This window comes from Megalops cyprinoides, chromosome 5 (assembly GCF_013368585.1).
Source record: "Megalops cyprinoides isolate fMegCyp1 chromosome 5, fMegCyp1.pri, whole genome shotgun sequence".
In the NCBI taxonomy this organism is placed as follows: Eukaryota; Metazoa; Chordata; class Actinopteri; order Elopiformes; family Megalopidae; genus Megalops; species Megalops cyprinoides.
The window spans coordinates 21,898,488-21,919,375 of NC_050587.1; the positions used below are offsets into that span (position 1 = coordinate 21,898,488).

Genomic DNA, 20,888 nt, shown 5'->3' on the forward strand with positions numbered 1-20,888 from the left:
TTTAAGCACTTGCAACCGTAGGCTATATTTGCCATGCTAAAGGGGTACCGCTTTTTTCGGCAGAAGCTACTCCAGTGGACAGGGCGTCACGCTGTGAAAATCAGCTCGACGAAAAAGGTAAAATGCTTTGCGTCGATCTTAACGACTTGAGCCGCTAGCGTGAGGAGCTCAGTCCGTTGGTCTGAGGTTAGCATTGTGGGGAAGTGGTTGGAGAGGGACTTGTGGCTAACCAGTTGCTGCTTTTAATTTTGTCTGGCACAACAGTAGACATGTCTGTCTGTTATGCTTTTGAGCAAGGTATTTTATCTACATTTCACTAATACATATGCCCATCTGTGTAATTGGGCATATAAAACAGTTATCTAAGTCACCTTTGCTTTCTGAATAAGCACATATTAATGGTCTTTTTTGAATCGACTCCCTTCTCCCCTCTGTTGTAGCAGGCCAGGTGAATGGAAGCAGGGATACACTGGTGGGCGCAGCATCTAACCCGGAAACTGATTTTGGTAACTTGGGCCACATTGTCATGCTGTCATGTCATGCCTGCTGTGCTGTAGGTAGCTGAGAAGTGATGGCCAGGCATTCTGTTTACAATGCTGAATGCCTAATTTGCCATGTTGCTGCTGAAACCCACTTTCACCTACAGAAACAGCTTTGTGTCAGTGGTAGGCTATCCTGGTCCTTTAGTGCTGGAGATGTTTAGTTTTTGGTCCATCAAATGACTAAATCAGTTGTCATGCTGAATGAATGTACACGGACACCTGCATTAATTATTGTGACAAGCTATGTATGTGATCATGAGCACAGCAAACAGAATTTTGACGAAGGCATTTGCTGAATGTTTGAATGATTTTGGTTGAGTCTGTTATTTTAACAGCTAAAGAAAAGTGAAATGTACATACTGATTTTGGAGTGCCACCCATATGACCAAAGGAGCTCAATATTTAGGGGGACTGAGCAAGTATAGTTTTCAGTCTTCTTAATGTTTTTCTCAATTTGCTTTATTTATGATGTCAAATGGATTTCCCTGCCAACGGGTCAGGACACACAAGAGCTGGTAACACTGTGGAACCAGTGAGAGTGTTTATTTACACACTTGTCTCGGGTTTCCTGCCTCTTCAGATTTGGTGCAGATGGAAGTGGCTACTGTGGAGGGGGATATCCTGTTGCGAGTGAGTTGAGTTACAGATTTCTTGATACTCTTGTGACCTGTCATAAGAGTCTTAATATCTCTGAAGCCTATGATAAGGCTGAAGTTCAGGGGCCGGTGCACCACCTACACTTGAGCTCATCTATAGCCTATTTATTGTGTGAGTATTAACTAAGTTCAAATTCACACTAATTCAAATTATGTGAAATCCAAATAGTTTGCACCATACATGATCTGCCCTTTGTGTGGTGTGTCCCTGATGTGCCTCAGTCTGGCAGCTAGACATTTCCTTAACACCAGTTTATTCCTGGCTTGGTATCTGTCCCACTGATGAACACAGTGTAAACTGAAATATAGAACAAAACTGCCCAATAAGGGATTAAATAGGTGTACAATGAAGAGTACATTGCTGGTCTATTTACTGTGGTGTACATCTGTAGGAAGATTGCTAAGTAGAGACAGCTAGCCATGTTAGTTAACATTACAGCTTCATACAAATAAACAGGTAAGCAGCTAACTTAAATGAATCTTTTCAGAATATCTTGTAATCAGGTTAAGTATTTAAATTTACATTCAGGAACATTACTGTTTCTGTAAGAAACACAAGTTAATATTACGTTGAACAACATTAAGCACCCATGGTACCATATAGACAATTGACAACTACAGTTACTGAGGTTGTTAAACTAAAATGGTCCTAAAGAAGAAAATGTTGTAAATAATGTTAAAATAATGAAGATGCAGAAGATGCTTAGCCTAGCAGAGAATACAGTAGGTGGATGTGAATAGAAATGGGTAAGTTGTTAAAGTTTGTCAATTCGTTGAAAATGGCAGTTTCTACAAAACCGCTAAACTATGTAATATTTGATTAGACAAAATAAATTTCTTTCACATTGGTTCTACAAGTGTCAAGAGGACGTTGCTGCATTCAGACAAATGAAAGCTTGTTCTAAACTCTGCGTGACTCAACCACAGGCCTTTATGGACACTACATGCGGGGATAAACCTAAGGAAAAAACACTTTTCACTTGTCCTCTACATATAAGTTAAAAAAGATCATTCTCAGTACATCAGTGCAAAATGTGGTCTGACAACTGAAATTTTGTTTCATGGCTGGTAAAAGTGTTCACTTTTTGAATGTTACCAGACATCCATATGCAGTTTGAGAGCCCCTGAGACATGTTTTCATGGGCAACGTGTCATGGCTGATGTGTCTGTCAGATTGCATTGTACACAACTGTAAAAATTGCCTTGGTTTTTCTCTTTCTCACAGGAAAATAAAAATGCTGCCAAGAATGTGTGGAAAAGCAAGGATGGGAGAGTTTCTATGTTTTACACAATTAACAAAAGGCTAGGTAAGCCTGGTCAGTATGGGGTTTCTCACCTTAGATGTAGCCGCATTTGAAAACCTCACAGTTTTGTTTTTAGCCAATAGGAAAAATGACATACTCGCTGCCATGAACATGATCTCGCAGAAGGCTTGCATCTCCTTTCATAAGCGGACAGTGGAGAAGGATTACCTGCATTTCAGGCCTGGCCATGGGTAAGCTGTGCTCAACTTTGAGCATAAAAGCCTGCTTATCATTGTTCTGTAATTGGTGCAGCTGTAGACTGTGGAGGTGAGGTTTTGGGATGATTCCCTTGCCCTCTGTCATCTCGCAGGTGCGCGTCCTATGTTGGTTTCTGGGGGGGTGCGCAGCCCATTTATGTGGCCCGCAAATGTCACATGGGTAACATCGCCCATGAGCTGATGCACGCTCTGGGGTTTAACCATGAGCATGTGCGCACCGACCGAGATGCTTACATCACAGTCCTTTATGAAAACGTCATTGAAGGTAAGGCTGCCAGGGCATCTAAATTTATATGCCTTTCTACTGTAGCGATCAGCACCAAAGTCATTTCTGCAACTGCTTCTCGGTATTCCAGGCAAAGACGACCAATACAAGGGACCATGACATTTGGTTTGGACCCACTGCATGCCTCAGACCTCTGCCTATTATAGGCCTCTGAACATACTTATTATTTTTGCATCTTCCTTGCCTTGCTTGTATTTTGATGTTAAGTCTTGGATGTTAATTTTATAATAATATTTTGTTGTTGAGACACATTACATTCACAATATCATTGCGTAATGGAGCACACACATGGAAATACAAGGGGCTCAATTTTACTAATGTCTGTGTTACAGGAAGGAAAAATAACTTCTCAAAAAGAAAAGGTGACACCATGGGTTTGCAATACGATACAGAATCCATCATGCACTACGGAGAGTGAGTACTTAGCAGCTGCTGCTGGTGTCGTCTTTTTATAGCGATTCAATTAAAAAAGGCAGGGAGAAATGCAAATGTCAGAAAAGCAGACTTTTCTTTCAACATTGCAGGAGATTCTTTTCCAGAAATGGGAAGCCCACAATTATCACTAAGAATGGGCAGGCAATTGGCCAGAGGACACACCTGACCAAGCTAGATGTCCAGAGGGTTCGAAAGCTATACAAATGTGGTGAGCCTCTTTGGTACTGTATTCAACACTGTCTCATAGTACTTCATTGTAGGCTGTTACTGTTCCCTTTGGGCAGTTCTGGTTACATGCACAAACAGGGGGAATATACTGTTTCCTGACTGGCTGAATGTGATAGGGTTTAACTTTTTTGTGGAAGAGGGTTGTGGAGTTGCACTTCCTGAGTTGAAACCAGTGTGAATGGCCACGCACTCCTGCTTGAGGTCTAATTCAGCTTAAGCTAGAATACTGTCCTAGGCGTAGAATAGTCCTGACCCCTCTGTGTCTGAAATCTTCTGCTGTTAAAAAAAGTACTGGTTGAAGCAAAATGTTTCTCCTGATGAAAGGGGGAAGCAAAATGGGTTGCAGCCACCATTTGATCAGTATTGTTTTTTTTTTTTTTTGGCTTCTCAAAAGCAAATTAATCTCTTTGCATAACTGGCCCAGTATTAGTTTCCCCCTGAAAAAATATCTGAAATGTCTGCCATTTATTGTAGCAGGTAATTGCAAATAGGCTTGTCATTCTGCCTGTAGTCCAGAGCATATCTATCTGTTGAATTCTCTGTGGGTCTCTGTCCCTCTCTATGGATCCTTACAGAGTGCTTTCAGTGTCACCAGCTTCTGTCTCCAAATGTTTATTGTCCAAACAGATGTCGGGAAAGATGGGTCTGGAAGGACAGAAACGGTCTCCTCTATGTCCAACCTTGCTTGGGATGCCATACCCATGGAGCCAACAAGTGCACCGGCATTGGAACATTCTGACCGCGTTCATCTGGAAAGTGGGGAGCTGGATATGACAACTGTACCTGTACCTCAGATCAATAGTGGGAGTCCAGTCTCTGATGGTTCTCTCATGTCTATGGAATGAGACACCTTGCCTGTCTCTAGCAGGCATGCAACTAAAGCACCATCCAGCACCCACAATTCCACCAGTGGAATGTTTGTCTCAGCGTTCCCTGAGAGCTTAAATTCTACAGTTGCTAGGGAGTCCATCTCCAGTGCTTTAAAGAGGCAACTTCTGTAACAGTGCAATTTCACTGTTGTCTCTCAGTGCCAGGCATCCATTTCACAGGACATGGGTTAAAATGGGCATAAGCTGATTCCACAATGGCCAGGTCTGGTTCTAAGGTGGTATAAGGAGAGTGGACAGCCTAGGAGGAATTTAACCAACACTCATTGACAGTTTTGTGCTGAAATACTTTGTGCCCCTTTTGCCTTTTGCCAATGTTCACTATAACTCAAATTTAGATTATTAACTTTCAGTTACAAATTTAAGGAGGAGTTGTCCCCCTCATAGTTAAGGGTCACTGAAATATGTTGGGAGAACTGAGGTGAAATTGACACTTTTGTGTTTGGAATGAATTAAGGGCATCCTGTCTCTCTTTTCATACTCTTTCATACCAGCTGATCTGTTTGTGACATGTTTTAAGAGCAAACCTGGACCAGTAACGATCCTCATGTGTTCAGCCGTTTTTTGGGTGGATGGAACTCTTGTGTTGGTAACTGACTGTGTAGGAGCAGGGAAGGTCAGCAGTAGACTGATAGCAGTGGGTCTGTCTGTCTGATTGTTACTGCACTCATATTACCCTGAAAACATTCAGTCTGCATTTGTTGCAAAGTCTGAGGTCAAAATCAGCAGGATTATATTGGTTCCATCTGGACATTCAGACAGCTGGCTCAAGTAGAAACTTCTCTGGCACCCAAGACCAGGGCAGTGATCTTACTCTTTTACTGTGTATGTGTTGTACTTGAACCCTTGATATGTACGCAAATGAAATGGTGAAATGTTTGTCCATGTAATAAGGTGACGCGTTGCCATGTTCTATTCTCTGAAGACACTCTTCCCCAATTTGGCATGGGCAAAAAGATAAATACCAGAGTAAAGCAGCTTTGTTTGTGCATTTATTATTGTTCACAAATTTTATTATTGTTCACCCAACTCAGCGTTTGCAAGCCAGGATGGGACAGTGCATTTTTTTAAAAGTACATTGGACTCCTGTCCACAAGGTGGCAGTGTTTGCACATGGTCTACAGAGGAGTAGCAGCAGATCATGGTCAGTTACGCTATCATTGTGAACTCACTGATTCAGAAACTCTGAAATTCTGTGTCTCAAGGCACAGAATGTTTTTGACTCTTGATTACCCTCTCCTGCAATGAGCACCCATTTTTTTGAAGTGTTTCTCTTTTCTTCTGAAAGAAAATTGGCAAGGATCTGTTATTTAATACTTTTCAGAGAATTGGGTTCATACTCTTAGGATGGAAATGGATCAAGGGAGCGGGTCAATGCCATTCCTGTTTTCCCACTAGACCCCACACAGTCACATCAGGGCTTACCCGCTCTGCTCCGCTAAGCACGCATCAATGAAGAGGCTGCACTAACCTGGCCAATGCCCACAGACCTGTCCTAGAATATTGATGCATAGGCTCTGGGGCTTTAAACACCTATAGAAATCAGAAGTGGGCTTTCATGGATTCCACAATATTTTGGAAACATTCCTTTGAGATTCTGATTCCATGCTGACATGATTGCATCAAGGAATTTCTGCAGAGTTGTCAGCTGCACATTCATGCTGCAAATCTCCCGTTCTACCACATCCCAAAGGTGTTCTACTGGATTCAGATCCGGTGACTGGGAAGGCCGCTGAAGAACATTGAACTCATTGTCATGTTCATGAAACCGGTTTGAGATGACTTTTGCTTTGTGACATGGTGCATTATCATGCTGGAAGTAGCCATTAGAAGATGGGAAAATTGTGGCCATGAAGGGATGCACATGGTCAGTAACAATACTCAAATAGGCTGTGGCATTCAAGCAATGATTGATTGGTATTAATGGGCCCAAAGTGTGCCAAGAAAACATTCCTCACACCATTACGCCATCGCCACCAGCCTGGACTGTTGACACAAGGCAGGTTGGGTCCATGGATTCATGCTGCTGGCGTCAAATTCTGACCCTACCATCTGTGTGCCTCAGCAAAAGAGATTCATCAGACCAGGCTACATTTTTCCAGTCTTCAACTGTCCAGTTTTGCTGAGCCTGTGCCCACTGCAGCCTCAGTTTTCTGTTCTTGGCTAACGGAAGTGGAACCCGACACGGTTGTCTGCTGTTGTAGCCCATCCGCCTCAAGGTTCAATGTGTTGTGCATTCTGATGTGCTTTTCTGCTCACCACAATTGTACAGAGTGGTTATCTGAGTTATTGTAGCCTTTCTGTCAGCTCGAACCAGCCTGGCCATTCTCCGTTGACCTCTCTCATCAACAAGGTGGTTCTGTCCGCAGAACTGCCACTCACTGTTTTTTGCTTTTGGCACCATTCTGAGTACACTCTAAAGGCTGTTGTGCGTGAAAATCCCAGGAGATCAGCAGTTACAGAAATACTCAAACCAACCCTGGCACCAACAATCATGCCACGGTTGAAATCACTGAGATCACATTCTGATGAGAACATTAACTGAAGCTCCTGATCCGTATCTGCATGATTTTATGCATTGCACTTCTGCCACATGATTGGCTGCTTAGATAATTGCATGAATAAGTAGGTGTACAGGTGTTCCTAATAAAGTGCTCAGTGCTTGTATATAAAATATGAGTCCCCTCACTTTGTTGCAGTCAGCAGTGGCCTCCGAACACATAATTGCTGCATTGTGAGTAATTCCCCTCCATCTTCTGGTCTAGCACTAGTGCCTCCAGAGGTTCCCATAAAAATGCGGCCTAAAGCCTGTGAGGACCTGAACCATAGGGTATGAGGCAGTGCAGGGTAGTGGATGCTGCTACACTGATTTGTCCCTTTTCTGTGGAGTTGCTGCATATTTGCCAACAGACTTTAAGAAGTTTAAGTTCCCAGAGTGAGGGTCCCTCCCCCTTTTGAAGCCCATGTGACATATGTTTGGAACAACTGCCGTCTCAGCAAAGGTAATTTCCCTTCAACTACAGCCAAGATTAATGTATTCCAAATTTGTGTAGAAAAAGGCCATGACTCCGATGAATGCTGTGGGATATAATCAGTGCAGTGTGCATAGAGGTAACTAACTGAACTGTCAATGGCTAGCTGGGTACATCTGAAGTAAAATGGAAAACTCATATTGTAAAACCCATGTGTGAGCTAAGTGACAGCTACACCCTTAATAACCGTTCAAACAGCACACCTTGCTATGAGATGTTGCATGGTACAGATCACACAGGAAAAGGACTCAAATTTTTCTGAAATGGCTTCATCTCTCCAAGAGGGTGGAACTCACAGGTTTTTTTTTAACCTTTTCCAATGTTTGAGTAATCTCACAAGCCTATCAATTTTTGATACTACTATATGTAGGTGGTGGAGATGCTACTGCATGCGTGTATGTCAAATTAAAAATCAGGCACTCAGCCTTTAGAGTTCACTTGGCTCCATGAATACACGGAACTACATTTCTGGCAGGTAGTTAAGTGAGCTCTATGTCAGCACATTAAGTGCACTTGCACCAGGAGCTGGGTGTTATTTCTTGTTAGATACCTCATCCTAAAGATCCTGGAAAATGTCAGCGAGTGATGAATCGGCCTGTTTTCTCTGCCCCCTTGAGGAGGGTGTCTTTAAGAAGATGGACAATGTTATTAACTTTAGAGGATTTGTCTCCTCCCTGTCATGCTGAAAAGAGTACCTTTACAAACAATTGCTTATCTGTGTTTATTACCCTCAGATACCTGTGTGTGTCTCAGGAGCTTTCTAGTAGAATTTGTATTTGTTAATAAGATAAGTTCTTTTTAATATACTGATGTTTTGTTTGCTAGCATTTTTATATGGTCTCTTGAGAAATGTGGGAAATTCAAAGGAAACTAGGTGCCTCTTGAAAATGGAATTTTAAATATTAGTTGAACCACTTGATTAATAAAATGATAAATAAAAGTTGTCCTCTGTAGTTGCTCTTTAGTACATAAATCAGTCTTCTGAGCCAACCATTTATTATTTTTCCTAGTCTCATTATCAGTTGTCACTGGCTGTTCATCAGAGATACCCCCTGAGAGGGCTAGAGCTGAGCCTTTGAAAGAAATCTCCATGTTCTGGATTTTTTTTTTTTTTTTTTTAATAAGAGATCCCCTATAGACTCCCAAATGTTGACTGTACCGTACGTGAATAAAATCTGAATAGAATGTTGTGCAGTTCTTTTCTAATGCAAAATCCTGAGGCTATCACTAGAACCTCAGTTAAATATCTGACTAAGTTATAGGATTACATAGATACTCCTCTGTTGACATTACCAGAAGTTTGCATGTTCAAAACCCGAATGGTGCACTGCTGCTGTGCCTTTGAGCAAGACAACCTGAAGTTCTTCTATAAATATATACAGCTCTATGAATGGGTATATTGTAAAAGTATTGGCTATGGAAGTCACATTTGATACAAATGTTAACTTGTTACAACAAGATAATCTGGTAATGACAGAGAGTGTAACAGTTGCGTTCAGGTGCTGGTGTCACAATGACCAATGACCACAAGTACCAATTTGTGGGGACTTGGGTTGGGGTACTGGTAAGAACTGCTTTATGCTGGACTGTTGGAGCAATGTACTTTCAGCAGCTGTTTTGACTGTCATAAGGGGTAAATATCACTGATCATTATTTGAGGTTTGTCAGTATTTATTTTCAGTGCAAAATTCTGAAGTGGTTAGTTACAATACAAAGCATATCATTTTCACGCACGAGGGGACACGTTTTTCCTCGTGGAAGAGGATAAACAATTGTATAATGCAACACATAATATTCTAGTGTCGGCCACCGCCCACCGGGCCTGCGAAAAAGACCGATGCCCTGATCTTAAATGACACCCCGTTGGGGCTGTGCGGTGACAGTACTAACCTTGAAGCTTCAAGGTTGAGTGTTCCTAAAAGAGTCTATTTTAATGTTGATATAGTCTTTACCATTAGGGAACCGCCATCTGAAAACATTTTGAGCATGTTACGTAAGCCAACATCGAAATGATATTCTACTTTAATATGTTCGTGTGAGTTTGGTCTGCACATAATTGCTGAAATGTCAGCTCCTTAACACGTTAAAAGCTCTCTCTGTTTGAAATGCTCCGCTTTCTCTCATCCTCTCCGAAGGTTGCCTACTTTTTCCTCTAATGTTTCGCGTTACATCCTGCCCTTGATTTAGGCGTTCTCTCTATTTTCAGGCTGTAACGTCTTTCCATGGCCAATTCCATGGAGTTAACAATGGATAAATGAACTGATAAGTAAATACTGAAATAAACACGAAACTTAACTACATAAACTAAATAAAAGAAATGCGCACATGTGGAAATAAGTCAATAACTAAACGAATTACATAAATATAGCCTATAGCAATGCATGAAGAAGGAATAATAAACGCGTAAAACTTATATATTATTTTCTCACAGAATGAATTCGTGTTTTCCTGGTGCCTTATCTGTCCTACGCTTTCACTGACGTACAATTTTATTTGTCGTGCCTTTTATTTCTTAAATGCCATGGCCGTGTAAAGTCGCATATTCCATTATCTTTAAGCGATAAGATTTGACAAAATTTTACAAAACAATGAAGCTTATCTATCTATCTATCTATCTATCTATCTATGTTGTTAGTTCGTGGTAATCAGAGCAGGCACTGCAGAGATCCTGTGATCATCTGGCTACCAATGCTTAGGCTGGGACATCCGTATCATATGGAGATTTGTAGATTTGCGCAGTGCCTTCTCGGTAATTGCTAGACGTGGTAGGAGCTAGGGCTATATAAGTATAGCTGCTAAACCAGTCTAGAATCTCTGGATGTGAGTAACTTCTACTTTGTAAAGCAGCTGTATCCTCAGTATGCAATGTTTTCCTTGCGGACTGAATTATGCCTACAGTAAGTGCCGTCGGCACTGTGCCGACTTTAGTACGAAACAAATTGCCGGAATTTGAGTACCGGCGTTTGTAATAGCGCTCATTTAGCCCCACCTTACCTGTGTGAGTGAAGGAGAGAGAGAAGTAGGCAGCGCGCTCCGTGACGCCCTACTTGACATCACTCTGTGGACACGAGGAGGGGAGACGCGCTGTTATTAACGCGGACCGGTCCAGCATGCTACACAGTGCAGAGCTCAGGGTTCGAGGAGGGCGGAAGCGTGAAGAAGCTACGGGGCTGGATACATGCGATCAAACGGGATATGCGCGTAAAAAGAAAAACGGGAAAAATAACCGATTTTAAACTGGCAATTGCACTTGGTGAGGACTATATAATTTGATGAAGACCGGCACAAGCGTTAGTTCAGTGAAGCACATCATTAACTCGACGGAATTTTCCGGAGAACTACAGCCTCTAACAATGGAACAGCTAAATTTCAAGGTGTGGACTGATTGCCTTGTTTTGTTCTAAAGACAGATTATGGATGTCATGAAGTGCACAGTTTTACATTAACTTTTAAAATAATATTTTGGGCTATTGTAAGCAACTTTTGTGGGAAAAGTTTATTTAAGCGGTAACGTGCGTATTTATATTGGTGGCATATCCTTCTGTAAGACCAAACTAGTAAAAACAACTTTTGGGGATGCTCACTTATTCAAAACGCTACGCTTCGTAGAAATGCTTGAATATATCATTTGATATATTTTCATATATTAATAACATGTTTTCGCCAAGTCGAGAACAAAACCTTTATTTGTAATTGAAACGGGATTTAAAAGACCAGCTCGCTGGTCCTAGTCCCACGCACACTTCATCCATCGAGTGAGAGAGCTGACCGGCAGTATCGTTTAACTGAACATGGGAAAGTCAGAAAATTTTGAAAAGACGTATCTAATGACATTAACATTTTAACAACAAAATATAGTTTCCTAATATGAATAAATGTATATTATTTATTGTATTTATCAGCATCACCTACATAGAATCCAGTAATTGGAATGAGTAAATATCCCATTATTAGCTGGATAATGTAAGACATCATTTATTTTACAAATATATATTGGAAGGAAATGACTGGTTAGACTTAGTCTGACAGGCAGAAAAAGCAAGCGCTCTGCTTTCTTTATATGGCAAAGTACTCTAAGCAAACACCATTGATCCGTATCTCGGCGGTTAATCCATCTGCGTTTGGAAACTGAAAAAGGGCACGGAGAGGAAAAAGAAATACGGAAGACGGATTTGACTGCCATAATGGGAGATCGCAATCTGGGAATGATAAGATTGTGGGAAGAAATCCGGGAGGAAAATTCATTCACGTATTTATCATCCTGTCAGTGAGGGGGCAGGAGGAGAGCTGCAGCATTGCCAACCCCTTCACCCTTTGAGTGTTTCCTTCACTTTTTCCAAAGCATTTCTCAAAGGGCAAAATTTGTAAAAAAAAAAAAGTACATTTTTTACGAAAAGGTTTTTTCTTGTTTTCTTTGTTCACGTGGAATCAAAGGGCATCGTTTGTTCCTTTTTTTCTCCCACCCCCTACACTGACGTTGTGTCGAGCTACCCCATCCCACCCCACCCGGTTCAGTGTCATCATGGATGTGGACGGCGTCTGTCCGGGATTGGTCAGCAGAAATGTCAGCGGTGGAGTCGGGTTTGTGAGTGCGTCCTCTGCATGCAACCAGAGTGCTCTGAAGCTGCCGCCCTACTCCCCCGAAGCCACCGCCGCCTTTGCCACTGTCATCACTCTGATGATGCTCTTCACCATCTTTGGCAACATCCTGGTCATCATCGCCGTGCTGACCAGCCGTTCGCTCCGTGGCCCGCAGAACCTCTTCCTGGTCTCCCTGGCAGCGGCTGACATCCTGGTGGCCACCCTCATCATCCCCTTCTCCCTGGCCAACGAGCTGATGGGTTACTGGTACTTCCGCTCGGTGTGGTGCGAGATCTACCTGGCGCTGGACGTGCTCTTCTGCACCTCCTCCATCGTGCACCTGTGCGCCATCAGCCTGGACCGCTACATGTCCGTGTCCCGGCCAGTGAAGTACACTGCCCAGCGCACGCCCCGCCGGATCAAGGCTGCCATCCTGGTGGTGTGGCTGATCTCAGCTGTTATTTCTTTCCCGCCGCTGCTCTCCTTGAACAAGAACCCCGGCGGGGCTGGGGGCGGGGTCGGGGGCGGGGCTGGACCCAGGATAGGGGACGAGCCGCAGTGCCAGCTCAACAACGAGAAATGGTACATCCTATACTCCACCATCGGCTCCTTCTTCGCCCCCTGCCTCATTATGATCCTGGTGTACGTGCGCATCTACCAGATTGCCAAGCAGCACACCCGCTGCCCCCCAGGGGAGCCCAGGAAAGAGGGCAAAGTGCCCACTGCTGCCCCCCTGCCACAGGCCCATGTCCAGGCTAAGCAAAATGGAGATGGAGATGGCACATCTGTTGTCTCTCGCAAAAAAGGCCTCCTGCGGTTCCCTGCCCTCACAGCGCCCACCTCCTCCCCTTTGCACCAGGCTAAACTGCGCACCAATCCCCACTCTCCTCTGCAGTCTCCTTCCCCTTTACCTACCCCCGATCCTCCCCCGACCTCACAGTCACCCCCCCTCTCTCCTAGACATCAGCCAGAGGTGCCACCCAAACCCAGAGAGGGCAGGAGGGTGAAGAGGCAGGGGAAGAGGGCAGGCAACAACAATGGTGACAGCTCTAGCTCAGGGTCAGAGACAGAGATGGCGGGCAAGGTGGGAGGCAATGGGACGGCCAGCGTGACAGGAGCCCCGGTCAGCGCCCTCCGCCCGTCAGCCTCCGGGCAGAACTACAAGGACACAGTTGCCACGACGAAGGGGACGGTGCTGGTGACCCAGGGGGTCAAGCCGGAGGTCACGCCCAACACGGCACGGCGCAAGGCCATGGTGAACCGGGAGAAGCGGTTCACCTTTGTGCTGGCGGTGGTGATTGGGGTGTTTGTGATCTGCTGGTTCCCCTTCTTCTTCTCCTACAGCCTGAAGGCAGTGTGCCCAGAGGCCTGCGCCCTCCCTGAACCGCTTTTCAAATTCTTCTTCTGGATTGGCTACTGCAACAGCTCCCTCAACCCCCTCATCTACACCATCTTCAACAAGGACTTCCGCAGGGCCTTCAAGAAGATCCTTTGCAAGAACACCAAGGACACAGTTTTTTGATTAGACTATACAATTCTAATGTATTTATGGTAACTACAGAAATACCATATAGGACAAGCCTTGTAAAGTGAAGGACCAAGTTCTGTACAATCCCTGAATAAAATGTCATCCAGCCTTTTTTTTGACCAACTAACCAATGACATTATGAAAATAACAGAATAAGCTGGATGGACACCTGGAAGGCTTTTGTCAGTGGGAATGGCAACTTGCACACTTTATGTTAAGTGATATATGGATTTAAATGAATGTTGTAGTTTATAACAGCTTCACCTGACTGGTGGAGTAGTGAACATCCTTGTGGGAGTGCTTCAGTGGTGCCCTCCTGTTGAGAAAATGGACAAAGGATGTAAGTAGGACTTCTTCTTTTAATGAAAAACAGCAATCAACTTGAGGAATGCACAAGACTTGGTCGGTCAGAGTTCTTGGATGGCTGGAGGTTTCAGCCTTGGTGATGTTTACACCTTGAACCCCTGTGGGGAATTTTCTGTGTGAGAGACAACCTTTTCTTTTTGAAGCCTCTTCTAAATTAAACATCAGAAAATCTAATATTACATGGATTCACTTTGCTGGTTTTTTTCTGATGAAGGTTCACTCTTCGAACAGCCCATGTACAGCTCACTACCTTCAGGGCTGCATTTTAAAAGCAGACAACGAAGCAGTGTGTGAAGAGTCTGCAAAACAAACAGACAGGTTTGTGTCAGCGGAACAACAGCACACACTAGCACACAACATTAGTGGGAGATTCCTCTTTGAAAGTCGATTTTTCCCTCCTTATGCAGGCACTGTTTTAGCTCGTGAATCTCTCCAGCATACCCTCAAACGGATGAAGCATTTCCTCCTGAGGCTTACTTTTTTAGCCTCTTCTGTCCTAGCCTCTTGTACTAAAACAAGTCGTTTATTCCTGATGGAGAGGTCCCACATTGACCCTCTGGAGAAATGATCATAAAGCTGCTATTTTAGGAAGAAGAACTTTGTTTATTCACAGTTACCCTCAGTCCAAAAGACTATGAATTGCATGAGTCAATTGTGAACAGTGTGTGGCTCTTTTGACACCCCATTCCCAACCTTAAAGCCACTTTTAATAAATGTGGGCTTTCTCTCAAATTAAAAACAAGAAGAGGAAACCTTACTGGATTTTACAGAAACTCTTTCCGGTGGGAAAGGGACTGTGTCCTGCAACTAGGTGACAGACTTTGGTCGCTGCGCAGTGACAAGGCACTGGTGCATTTTGCACTTTCTCCTTCTCTTGCATAAATCGGACACAGACTGAGTAAAAGGATGCCTTGTATAACTGATATTATCAAGTACTGGTATGCGTGTGTGTGCGTGAGAATGAGTGTGTGCATGTGTGAGCTCCTCAAGAGTGCGTGCGCGGGTATGCCCACTTGCTAATCCGATCAGAGCCAACGAGCGAAAAACTGCTTTTAACTAACCGGGCTGGTGCACAGTGCTGTGAGACACAGGCGTGCCAGCGTGCGGCAGCACCACAGGGGACGGAGTGTGACGCGCCGCAGGAGCGCACAGGAAGTGACTGGTGGGAGACTGTGGGCCAGGCGCCTGCCTCCCAGGGGAATATCCCCATTCTTGTGCGTAGATTAGAGCATGTGGCGCTACACAACCGGGCGAGGAGCGCATGGGGCCCCTGTCGGAAAGGCTGTATGCAGGGGCGACGGAGCTGCCCCCATGAAAAAAAATGCAGGAGGCGCTAGTGCGCATTTGTTCGAGACAAAGTGACTGCAGTTTTGTGTTACTTTCACGTTTCCCTGCTTTCTCTCTTTTTGAGTGTGTGTGTGGGTGGGTGTCTGGGTGGCTTGGTGTATATGTGTATGTGTTTGTTTTCAGCAGCTGCATATTTATTGTTTACCACGTGCATTATTGTTCTTCTCTCTCTCCACGAAGACAAGCTACAATGTGGAAATAGTTCTGAATGATGAGAAAAGGAATAAATTCAACAGAACTCAAACATTTTCCCTGTCCCTGTGTGTGTGCTTGTGTGTGTCTGTGTCTGTGTGTATGAGAGTTTGGGACAAAGACGGGGCAGAGGTTGGATAAAGAGTGTCAATTTGTGCATGACTGCTTATTTTTCCTTTTGCTGTGCAATATTGCCATTTACCTGAGACTGTAATGCTGATGGTTAGTCTGTCCATTGCACACCAATAAGTAATAAAAGAATAAAGGCTACACACTGCATTTCTGAACAGTAATATGAACAGAGGGCTACAGGAGCCTCCATTATGTATCAGTCCAAGGGTTCCAAGGGTGATTTTCACAGTGGGGAATAATTACTGAAATTAAGAGTGAAAAGTGCTAATATACTACAACAGGAAAAGAAGCCTGTATTCCACATATAATTATATGATATCAGAAATCTCTGATATTTATCCTCTTGCCATTTCCAAGAAGTGACAGCTACACTCAGTGCTGAACTTGCCCGATCTGGCAGTAAATTTAATTAATTTATATAAATTGTGCTAAATGCACATTTATTGGAAATCTAATTATACTCCAAGCGTGGTGCTCTTTGGCCCAGTGTGAAAGCCGCTTCATTTACAAATTAGAAATGAGTTGTGGGGGAAAAGGAGCAGGGTGTTCTCAGGATGAAGGCATCCTGAGAACACCATGAAGACAGAATGAGGGGACGGGTGATTTACTGTGCAGTTTGCATTTGCACGTGGATTGGGGACGCCTGGGGCACGGGAATAACCCTATAGCAGATTGTTATATAGTTCCCTATAGCGGAAACAGCCCTATAACAGAGTGTTCTCTGGCTTTCAGGGGGACACAGTGGAACCTGGAGACTAAATGAGTTTAGCAGTTACAAGAAAATGATCACTTGTTGAAGCTGGAAACCCTGAACGTGAAGAATTTCTACCAGAAATTAGTGTCACAGAAAATAAATCGGTAACTGACACCCTAACTGTCAACATTTTATGTAAGTGTTGTAGAATATATTATAAAGTTATGTAACAGTTTAATGTATTCTATAATACGGACTGTATGTGAAACATTGCTCAAGTAAAAGTTAAAATGACCGATTTCTCAGATATATGCAATAGGTTTTAACATATTCACAAATACATTCCATACCTTTTTAGATTTCACCTTGTACCGTACTTCTACCATATAATGACATGCATCATTTTTTCACGAGGGTGTGCTACAAGGGCTTTTGTCAGAGCATGTGTATGCTATAATGCTATTGTGTGTAAAAATCTGTCTCTGTGTTCGCCGTATTCTGTTGGCATGAATACACTCATAAGGATTGGCAGAGGAGACTGTTCTAGCTAGAGCCATGAAAGGCAGCATTCCATTTTTAAAGATATTGATTTTGTTTTTTTTTTCTTTTCTTCTCACCTACACCCTCTCTTAGATATGCAGAGCCTCGAATCTCACAAGCACCCAACAGAATAAAGTTAAAGGATTTTGAACAAAGGGGAATGAGCTGGGTTCGGTTCCTATGACTGCATCTAGATACGGCACACAATAGTCCATAGACACACATGGAAAGTAGTGATTCATTCGGATGAGCTCTCCCCTTGTCTTATTGGAAGCATTCAACCTCTTTTATAAAAAGTCAGGAGTGTTTTGGCTTGTTGACGTAACTTGCCGCTTCTTAATCCCTTGTCTGTGACTCATTGAATAACAGCATAGCAGACAGTAGTTTAAAATATGGATGTGCTGTAATGGGAATGTTGTTCTTTTCATTTCAGCTGGGATTTTGTTGTCCCCCCCCCCCCCCCCCCCCCCAACATGCTCTTTCCCTGGTTGAATTCCAGATCTGGATTTTTGGCCCAGAAAGTTATTTTCTTTGGAACTGGGCATATAATCCCTTCAAACCTTTTTGAGCTTCTGAGATTCTGCATCAGGTCCCCCCTTTCCCCTCTTGTGTTCCTCCTACTGCAATTACAGATTTTATCTTGTGAATTTACCACTTTATTGGATGTCGCCTACAAAGACATTTCATCCAAGTGCTACTTCAACTTCTGTCAGTCTGACCCACAGTACTTGTCAAAAGTTTGGACACACCTGATCAAGATAAAATTATTTTCGGCTGCTTTGAAGAATTTAAAATATAAGATATATACTATAGGTTTTGATTAGCTTAACACTTTTTTTGGTCACTGCATAATTCCATTTGTGTTATTTCATAGTTTTGATGTCTTTGGGTGTTATTCTAAACTGTGGAAAATAGTAAAAATAACAAAAAACCCTTCTATGAGTAGGTGTGTTCAAACTTTTTATTGATACTGTACATTCAGAAATATATAGCAATATACAAAGACAATACATATTTAAAAATATAAATTTAAATATGTATCAAACAAAAATATGAAATATATTTTTGGACGAAATATATTTGGACTGTTCAGGCCAGTGTAGCCAATGCTATAAGAAACAATTGTTTGGATGTAGTCAAGACTAGATAGCTAGCTAGCGAGTTATATTTCCAAATTTTATGTTCAATATCATTTTTAAGTCATTTTCAAGTCATTTTTAAGTTATTTTGGGAAAAACATGAAACTTGCTGAATACAGAATCATAGTGATTCTATCGGAAATCTGCTGACAAATCAGCCTTACAGCACTGAGACTCTTTGAATTGTGGTATGTTGTTGTTGATGGTAGTTTTATACAGTACATGCTGTTCAACACAGACACATTTTTGAGTTGAATTGAGTCTAGGCTATGACAATGTTACTTCCATTGCACTTCCCCAAGTCCTGTTGTATTGTGTAGTAATTTTACAGAACCTCCCTGGATACTGCTGTTTGGACAATGTTATAATTGTGTGTAGTACCTTAACTTTGGTCATAGTGTATTGCATCATTATCTGTCCAACAACCACCAGGCCTACAGTAACTGTGGTAAGCAGTCACAAACAGATAATGGAGTAGTATCTGCACACTGTTGTGGCTCCCTAAACTGGTGAATAGACAAGTCACCCATTTCATCATATTGTGTTACTCTAAGACAGTGTTTCTCAACCCTCTCCCGGAGGACCCCCTGCCCTGCATGTTTTAGATCTCTCCCTGCTCCAACACAGCTGATTCAAATGATCAACTCGTTATGAACTCCTGAAGCTGCTTAATAACAAACTGATCATTTGAATCAGCTGTGTTGGAGCAGGGAGAGATCTAAAACATGCAGGGCAGGGGGTCTTCCAGGAGAGGGTTCTGCTCTAAGCAACGTAGGCACTTGCAGGAGCTACAATAGCATGTTAATGCAACTCTTTTATGTATGTATCCATCTTTTGCTTAGCATCTGAAAATGTATGGATAAGTGCATGCCTTCTGTTGGATTTTAAGTGGTAGTTCCAGTTCATAAGTGGTAAAAGGCTTTTACACTGATACTTTTCTTTGAAATGTCTTTTTTTCCATAGAGCATGATGAGCTGCACAGCAGCAAGGGGCAGCTGGTGAAATGTCTATTTGAATGTTTGATTTCTCGTTCTGCAGCCGCAGTGATTGCCGGCCCTTCCTGCAGCACTGTAGGCGGGCTGCCTGCCCTGCGGGATCTGCTGTGCTCCTCTTTACAAAATAACTTTGCAAATGTAGCCGAATGAGGTCCAATAACACCGACCCTCTTTTGTTCCCAGAAAGAAATTAAGATCAGTGGAGACGGCACTCTAATCTGTAGCCGTGGCCCTCTGCCCACACGCGCAAATATGCTCAAATGAGGGGACATTTTCGGTCTTTGCTAATAATGTTCTGTGATTTATTTCCAGCAGAGGGAGATTAAAGGGGCCATTAATCTCCTTCATGCTGCTCAGACCCGTCCTTCTGCATGTGTGCTTTCAACTGATTGCTCACTCAGTACAATCCTCCTGAAAGCACACACATCACTCCTTTCATTTTCTTACTCGCGTGCCGTTATCTTTTCTCCAGCTTCCTGGACAGAGACTCAAAGCCTGCTTAAAAAAAAAAAAAAAAAGTTTGCGGTGTATAAGGCAGGAGGAGATGCTCGTTTGCATGTTAAGTTTTTACCTCTAATCAGGCTGTCATATATTAATTATTTAATTCTGGGTCTACGTGTCCCAGTGAATATTAAACAGGTATGCTCTGTATGCATAATAATAACAACAACAACAACAATAATAATAACAATAATAATATTAAGAAGAAGAAGTTCCAAATGAAGTAGAATTTTTTAGACAATCCCTACACAATTAACAAACCCAGCCCAGCCACTCACTGCTGCCTTCTTGTGTCAGCTGTTCACGGCCTCCCTCCTCCACCCTATTGCATCATTTTGTTCATTGCTGTGCATGATGTCCAATCAGGGCTCATCAACCTTGGCCTATTGCAAGATACAACCCTTCCTATGACTCCAGGCTAAAGACAAGTATCCCTATACCCTCATCAACAGCAATGCCACCTATTGTATTAAAATTAATATCTACTGAATAATTTTAGTAAGAAGAGGAAGAGGGAGAAGAAGAATCATTGCTGTTGGTATAAACAAAGTTTGAATTTACTGAAACAAACATTTCATCTTGATGGAATGCATCAAGGGAAACTGCTGGCTATTGATTCAATATCATACATTTTGATATATATATATATATATATTTATATAGTTTATATAGACACAGTACAATATGCCATCACAATAAAGTGTGTTATGTTTTGTTGATGTTTATGTAAGGAAGGCCACAGGAGGGGGCGGGGGTGCTTACAGCCTCTTGGCAACATTTCTGAAACAGGATGTACAAATCTTGTAATAACAGCACATTCGTGTTTATTGTAAGTGTAAAGTGGAAGAAATCCTTTGACCATCCTGTCTCCAGAATGACATTCTGCAGGAGTTGAGGTGATGGGGGCCATCCCGCTCATTTGGGGAGACTGACAGATCCCCAGCCAATAGTGGTAAACTCCCAGATGTCCAGCATTACAACAGTATCAACCTCATTCCCCTTGCGCTGCCGCTAACAAATCTGCTAACAAATGGTACTCTTTTGGAGTATGATCTTGTGCTGTTTCAAGTGTGTGAGGTTTCATCCTCAAAGTATGTGATGGAAAAAAAAGATAAATAAAATAAATATATTGGAAACTTAGCCGGTGAGGGGTGGTCTTTGGACTTCCAGTGGCACTGTATAAATACAGGGGCTACGTTCTTGTTTCCGGAACCAAGCCAGTGGTGGCATGAAACAGCTTGATGAAGTAATCAGCCAGCATTCGTGAAGCTAGCAGTCTGAACAA

At 42.8% G+C, this 20,888-nt stretch overlaps 2 protein-coding genes across 2 annotated transcripts; both read left to right on the forward strand.

Annotated features, from left to right (window-relative positions):
• The first annotated feature begins 1,133 nt into the window (after positions 1 to 1,133).
• LOC118777676 (low choriolytic enzyme) lies at positions 1,134 to 7,392 on the forward strand. Its single transcript, XM_036528783.1, has 7 exons — positions 1,134 to 1,172; positions 2,424 to 2,505; positions 2,579 to 2,693; positions 2,813 to 2,985; positions 3,339 to 3,420; positions 3,531 to 3,649; positions 7,322 to 7,392. Exons 1-7 carry the CDS (start codon positions 1,134 to 1,136, stop codon positions 7,390 to 7,392), a joined length of 681 nt encoding a protein of 226 aa, XP_036384676.1.
• A 4,718-nt stretch (positions 7,393 to 12,110) lies between these two features.
• On the forward strand, positions 12,111 to 13,691 carry LOC118777677 (alpha-2B adrenergic receptor-like). The gene is made up of 2 exons (XM_036528784.1): positions 12,111 to 12,956; positions 13,029 to 13,691. The coding sequence occupies exons 1-2, from the start codon at positions 12,111 to 12,113 to the stop codon at positions 13,689 to 13,691; spliced, it is 1,509 nt and encodes a 502-aa protein (XP_036384677.1).
• Positions 13,692 to 20,888: the final 7,197 nt, after the last annotated feature.

Coding starts and splice junctions, on each gene's coding strand:
- LOC118777676 (XM_036528783.1), top strand. CDS start 1,134: ATGGAAGTGGCTACTGTGGAGGGGGATATCCTGTTGCGA. Junction 1,173..2,423: donor AGGGGGATATCCTGTTGCGA/GTGAGTTGAGTT, acceptor TCTTTCTCACAG/GAAAATAAAAATGCTGCCAA. Junction 3,650..7,321: donor TCGAAAGCTATACAAATGTG/GTGAGCCTCTTT, acceptor CTTCTGGTCTAG/CACTAGTGCCTCCAGAGGTT.
- LOC118777677 (XM_036528784.1), top strand. CDS start 12,111: ATGGATGTGGACGGCGTCTGTCCGGGATTGGTCAGCAGAAATGTCAGC. Junction 12,957..13,028: donor GAGATGGAGATGGCACATCT/GTTGTCTCTCGC, acceptor CCTTTGCACCAG/GCTAAACTGCGCACCAATCC.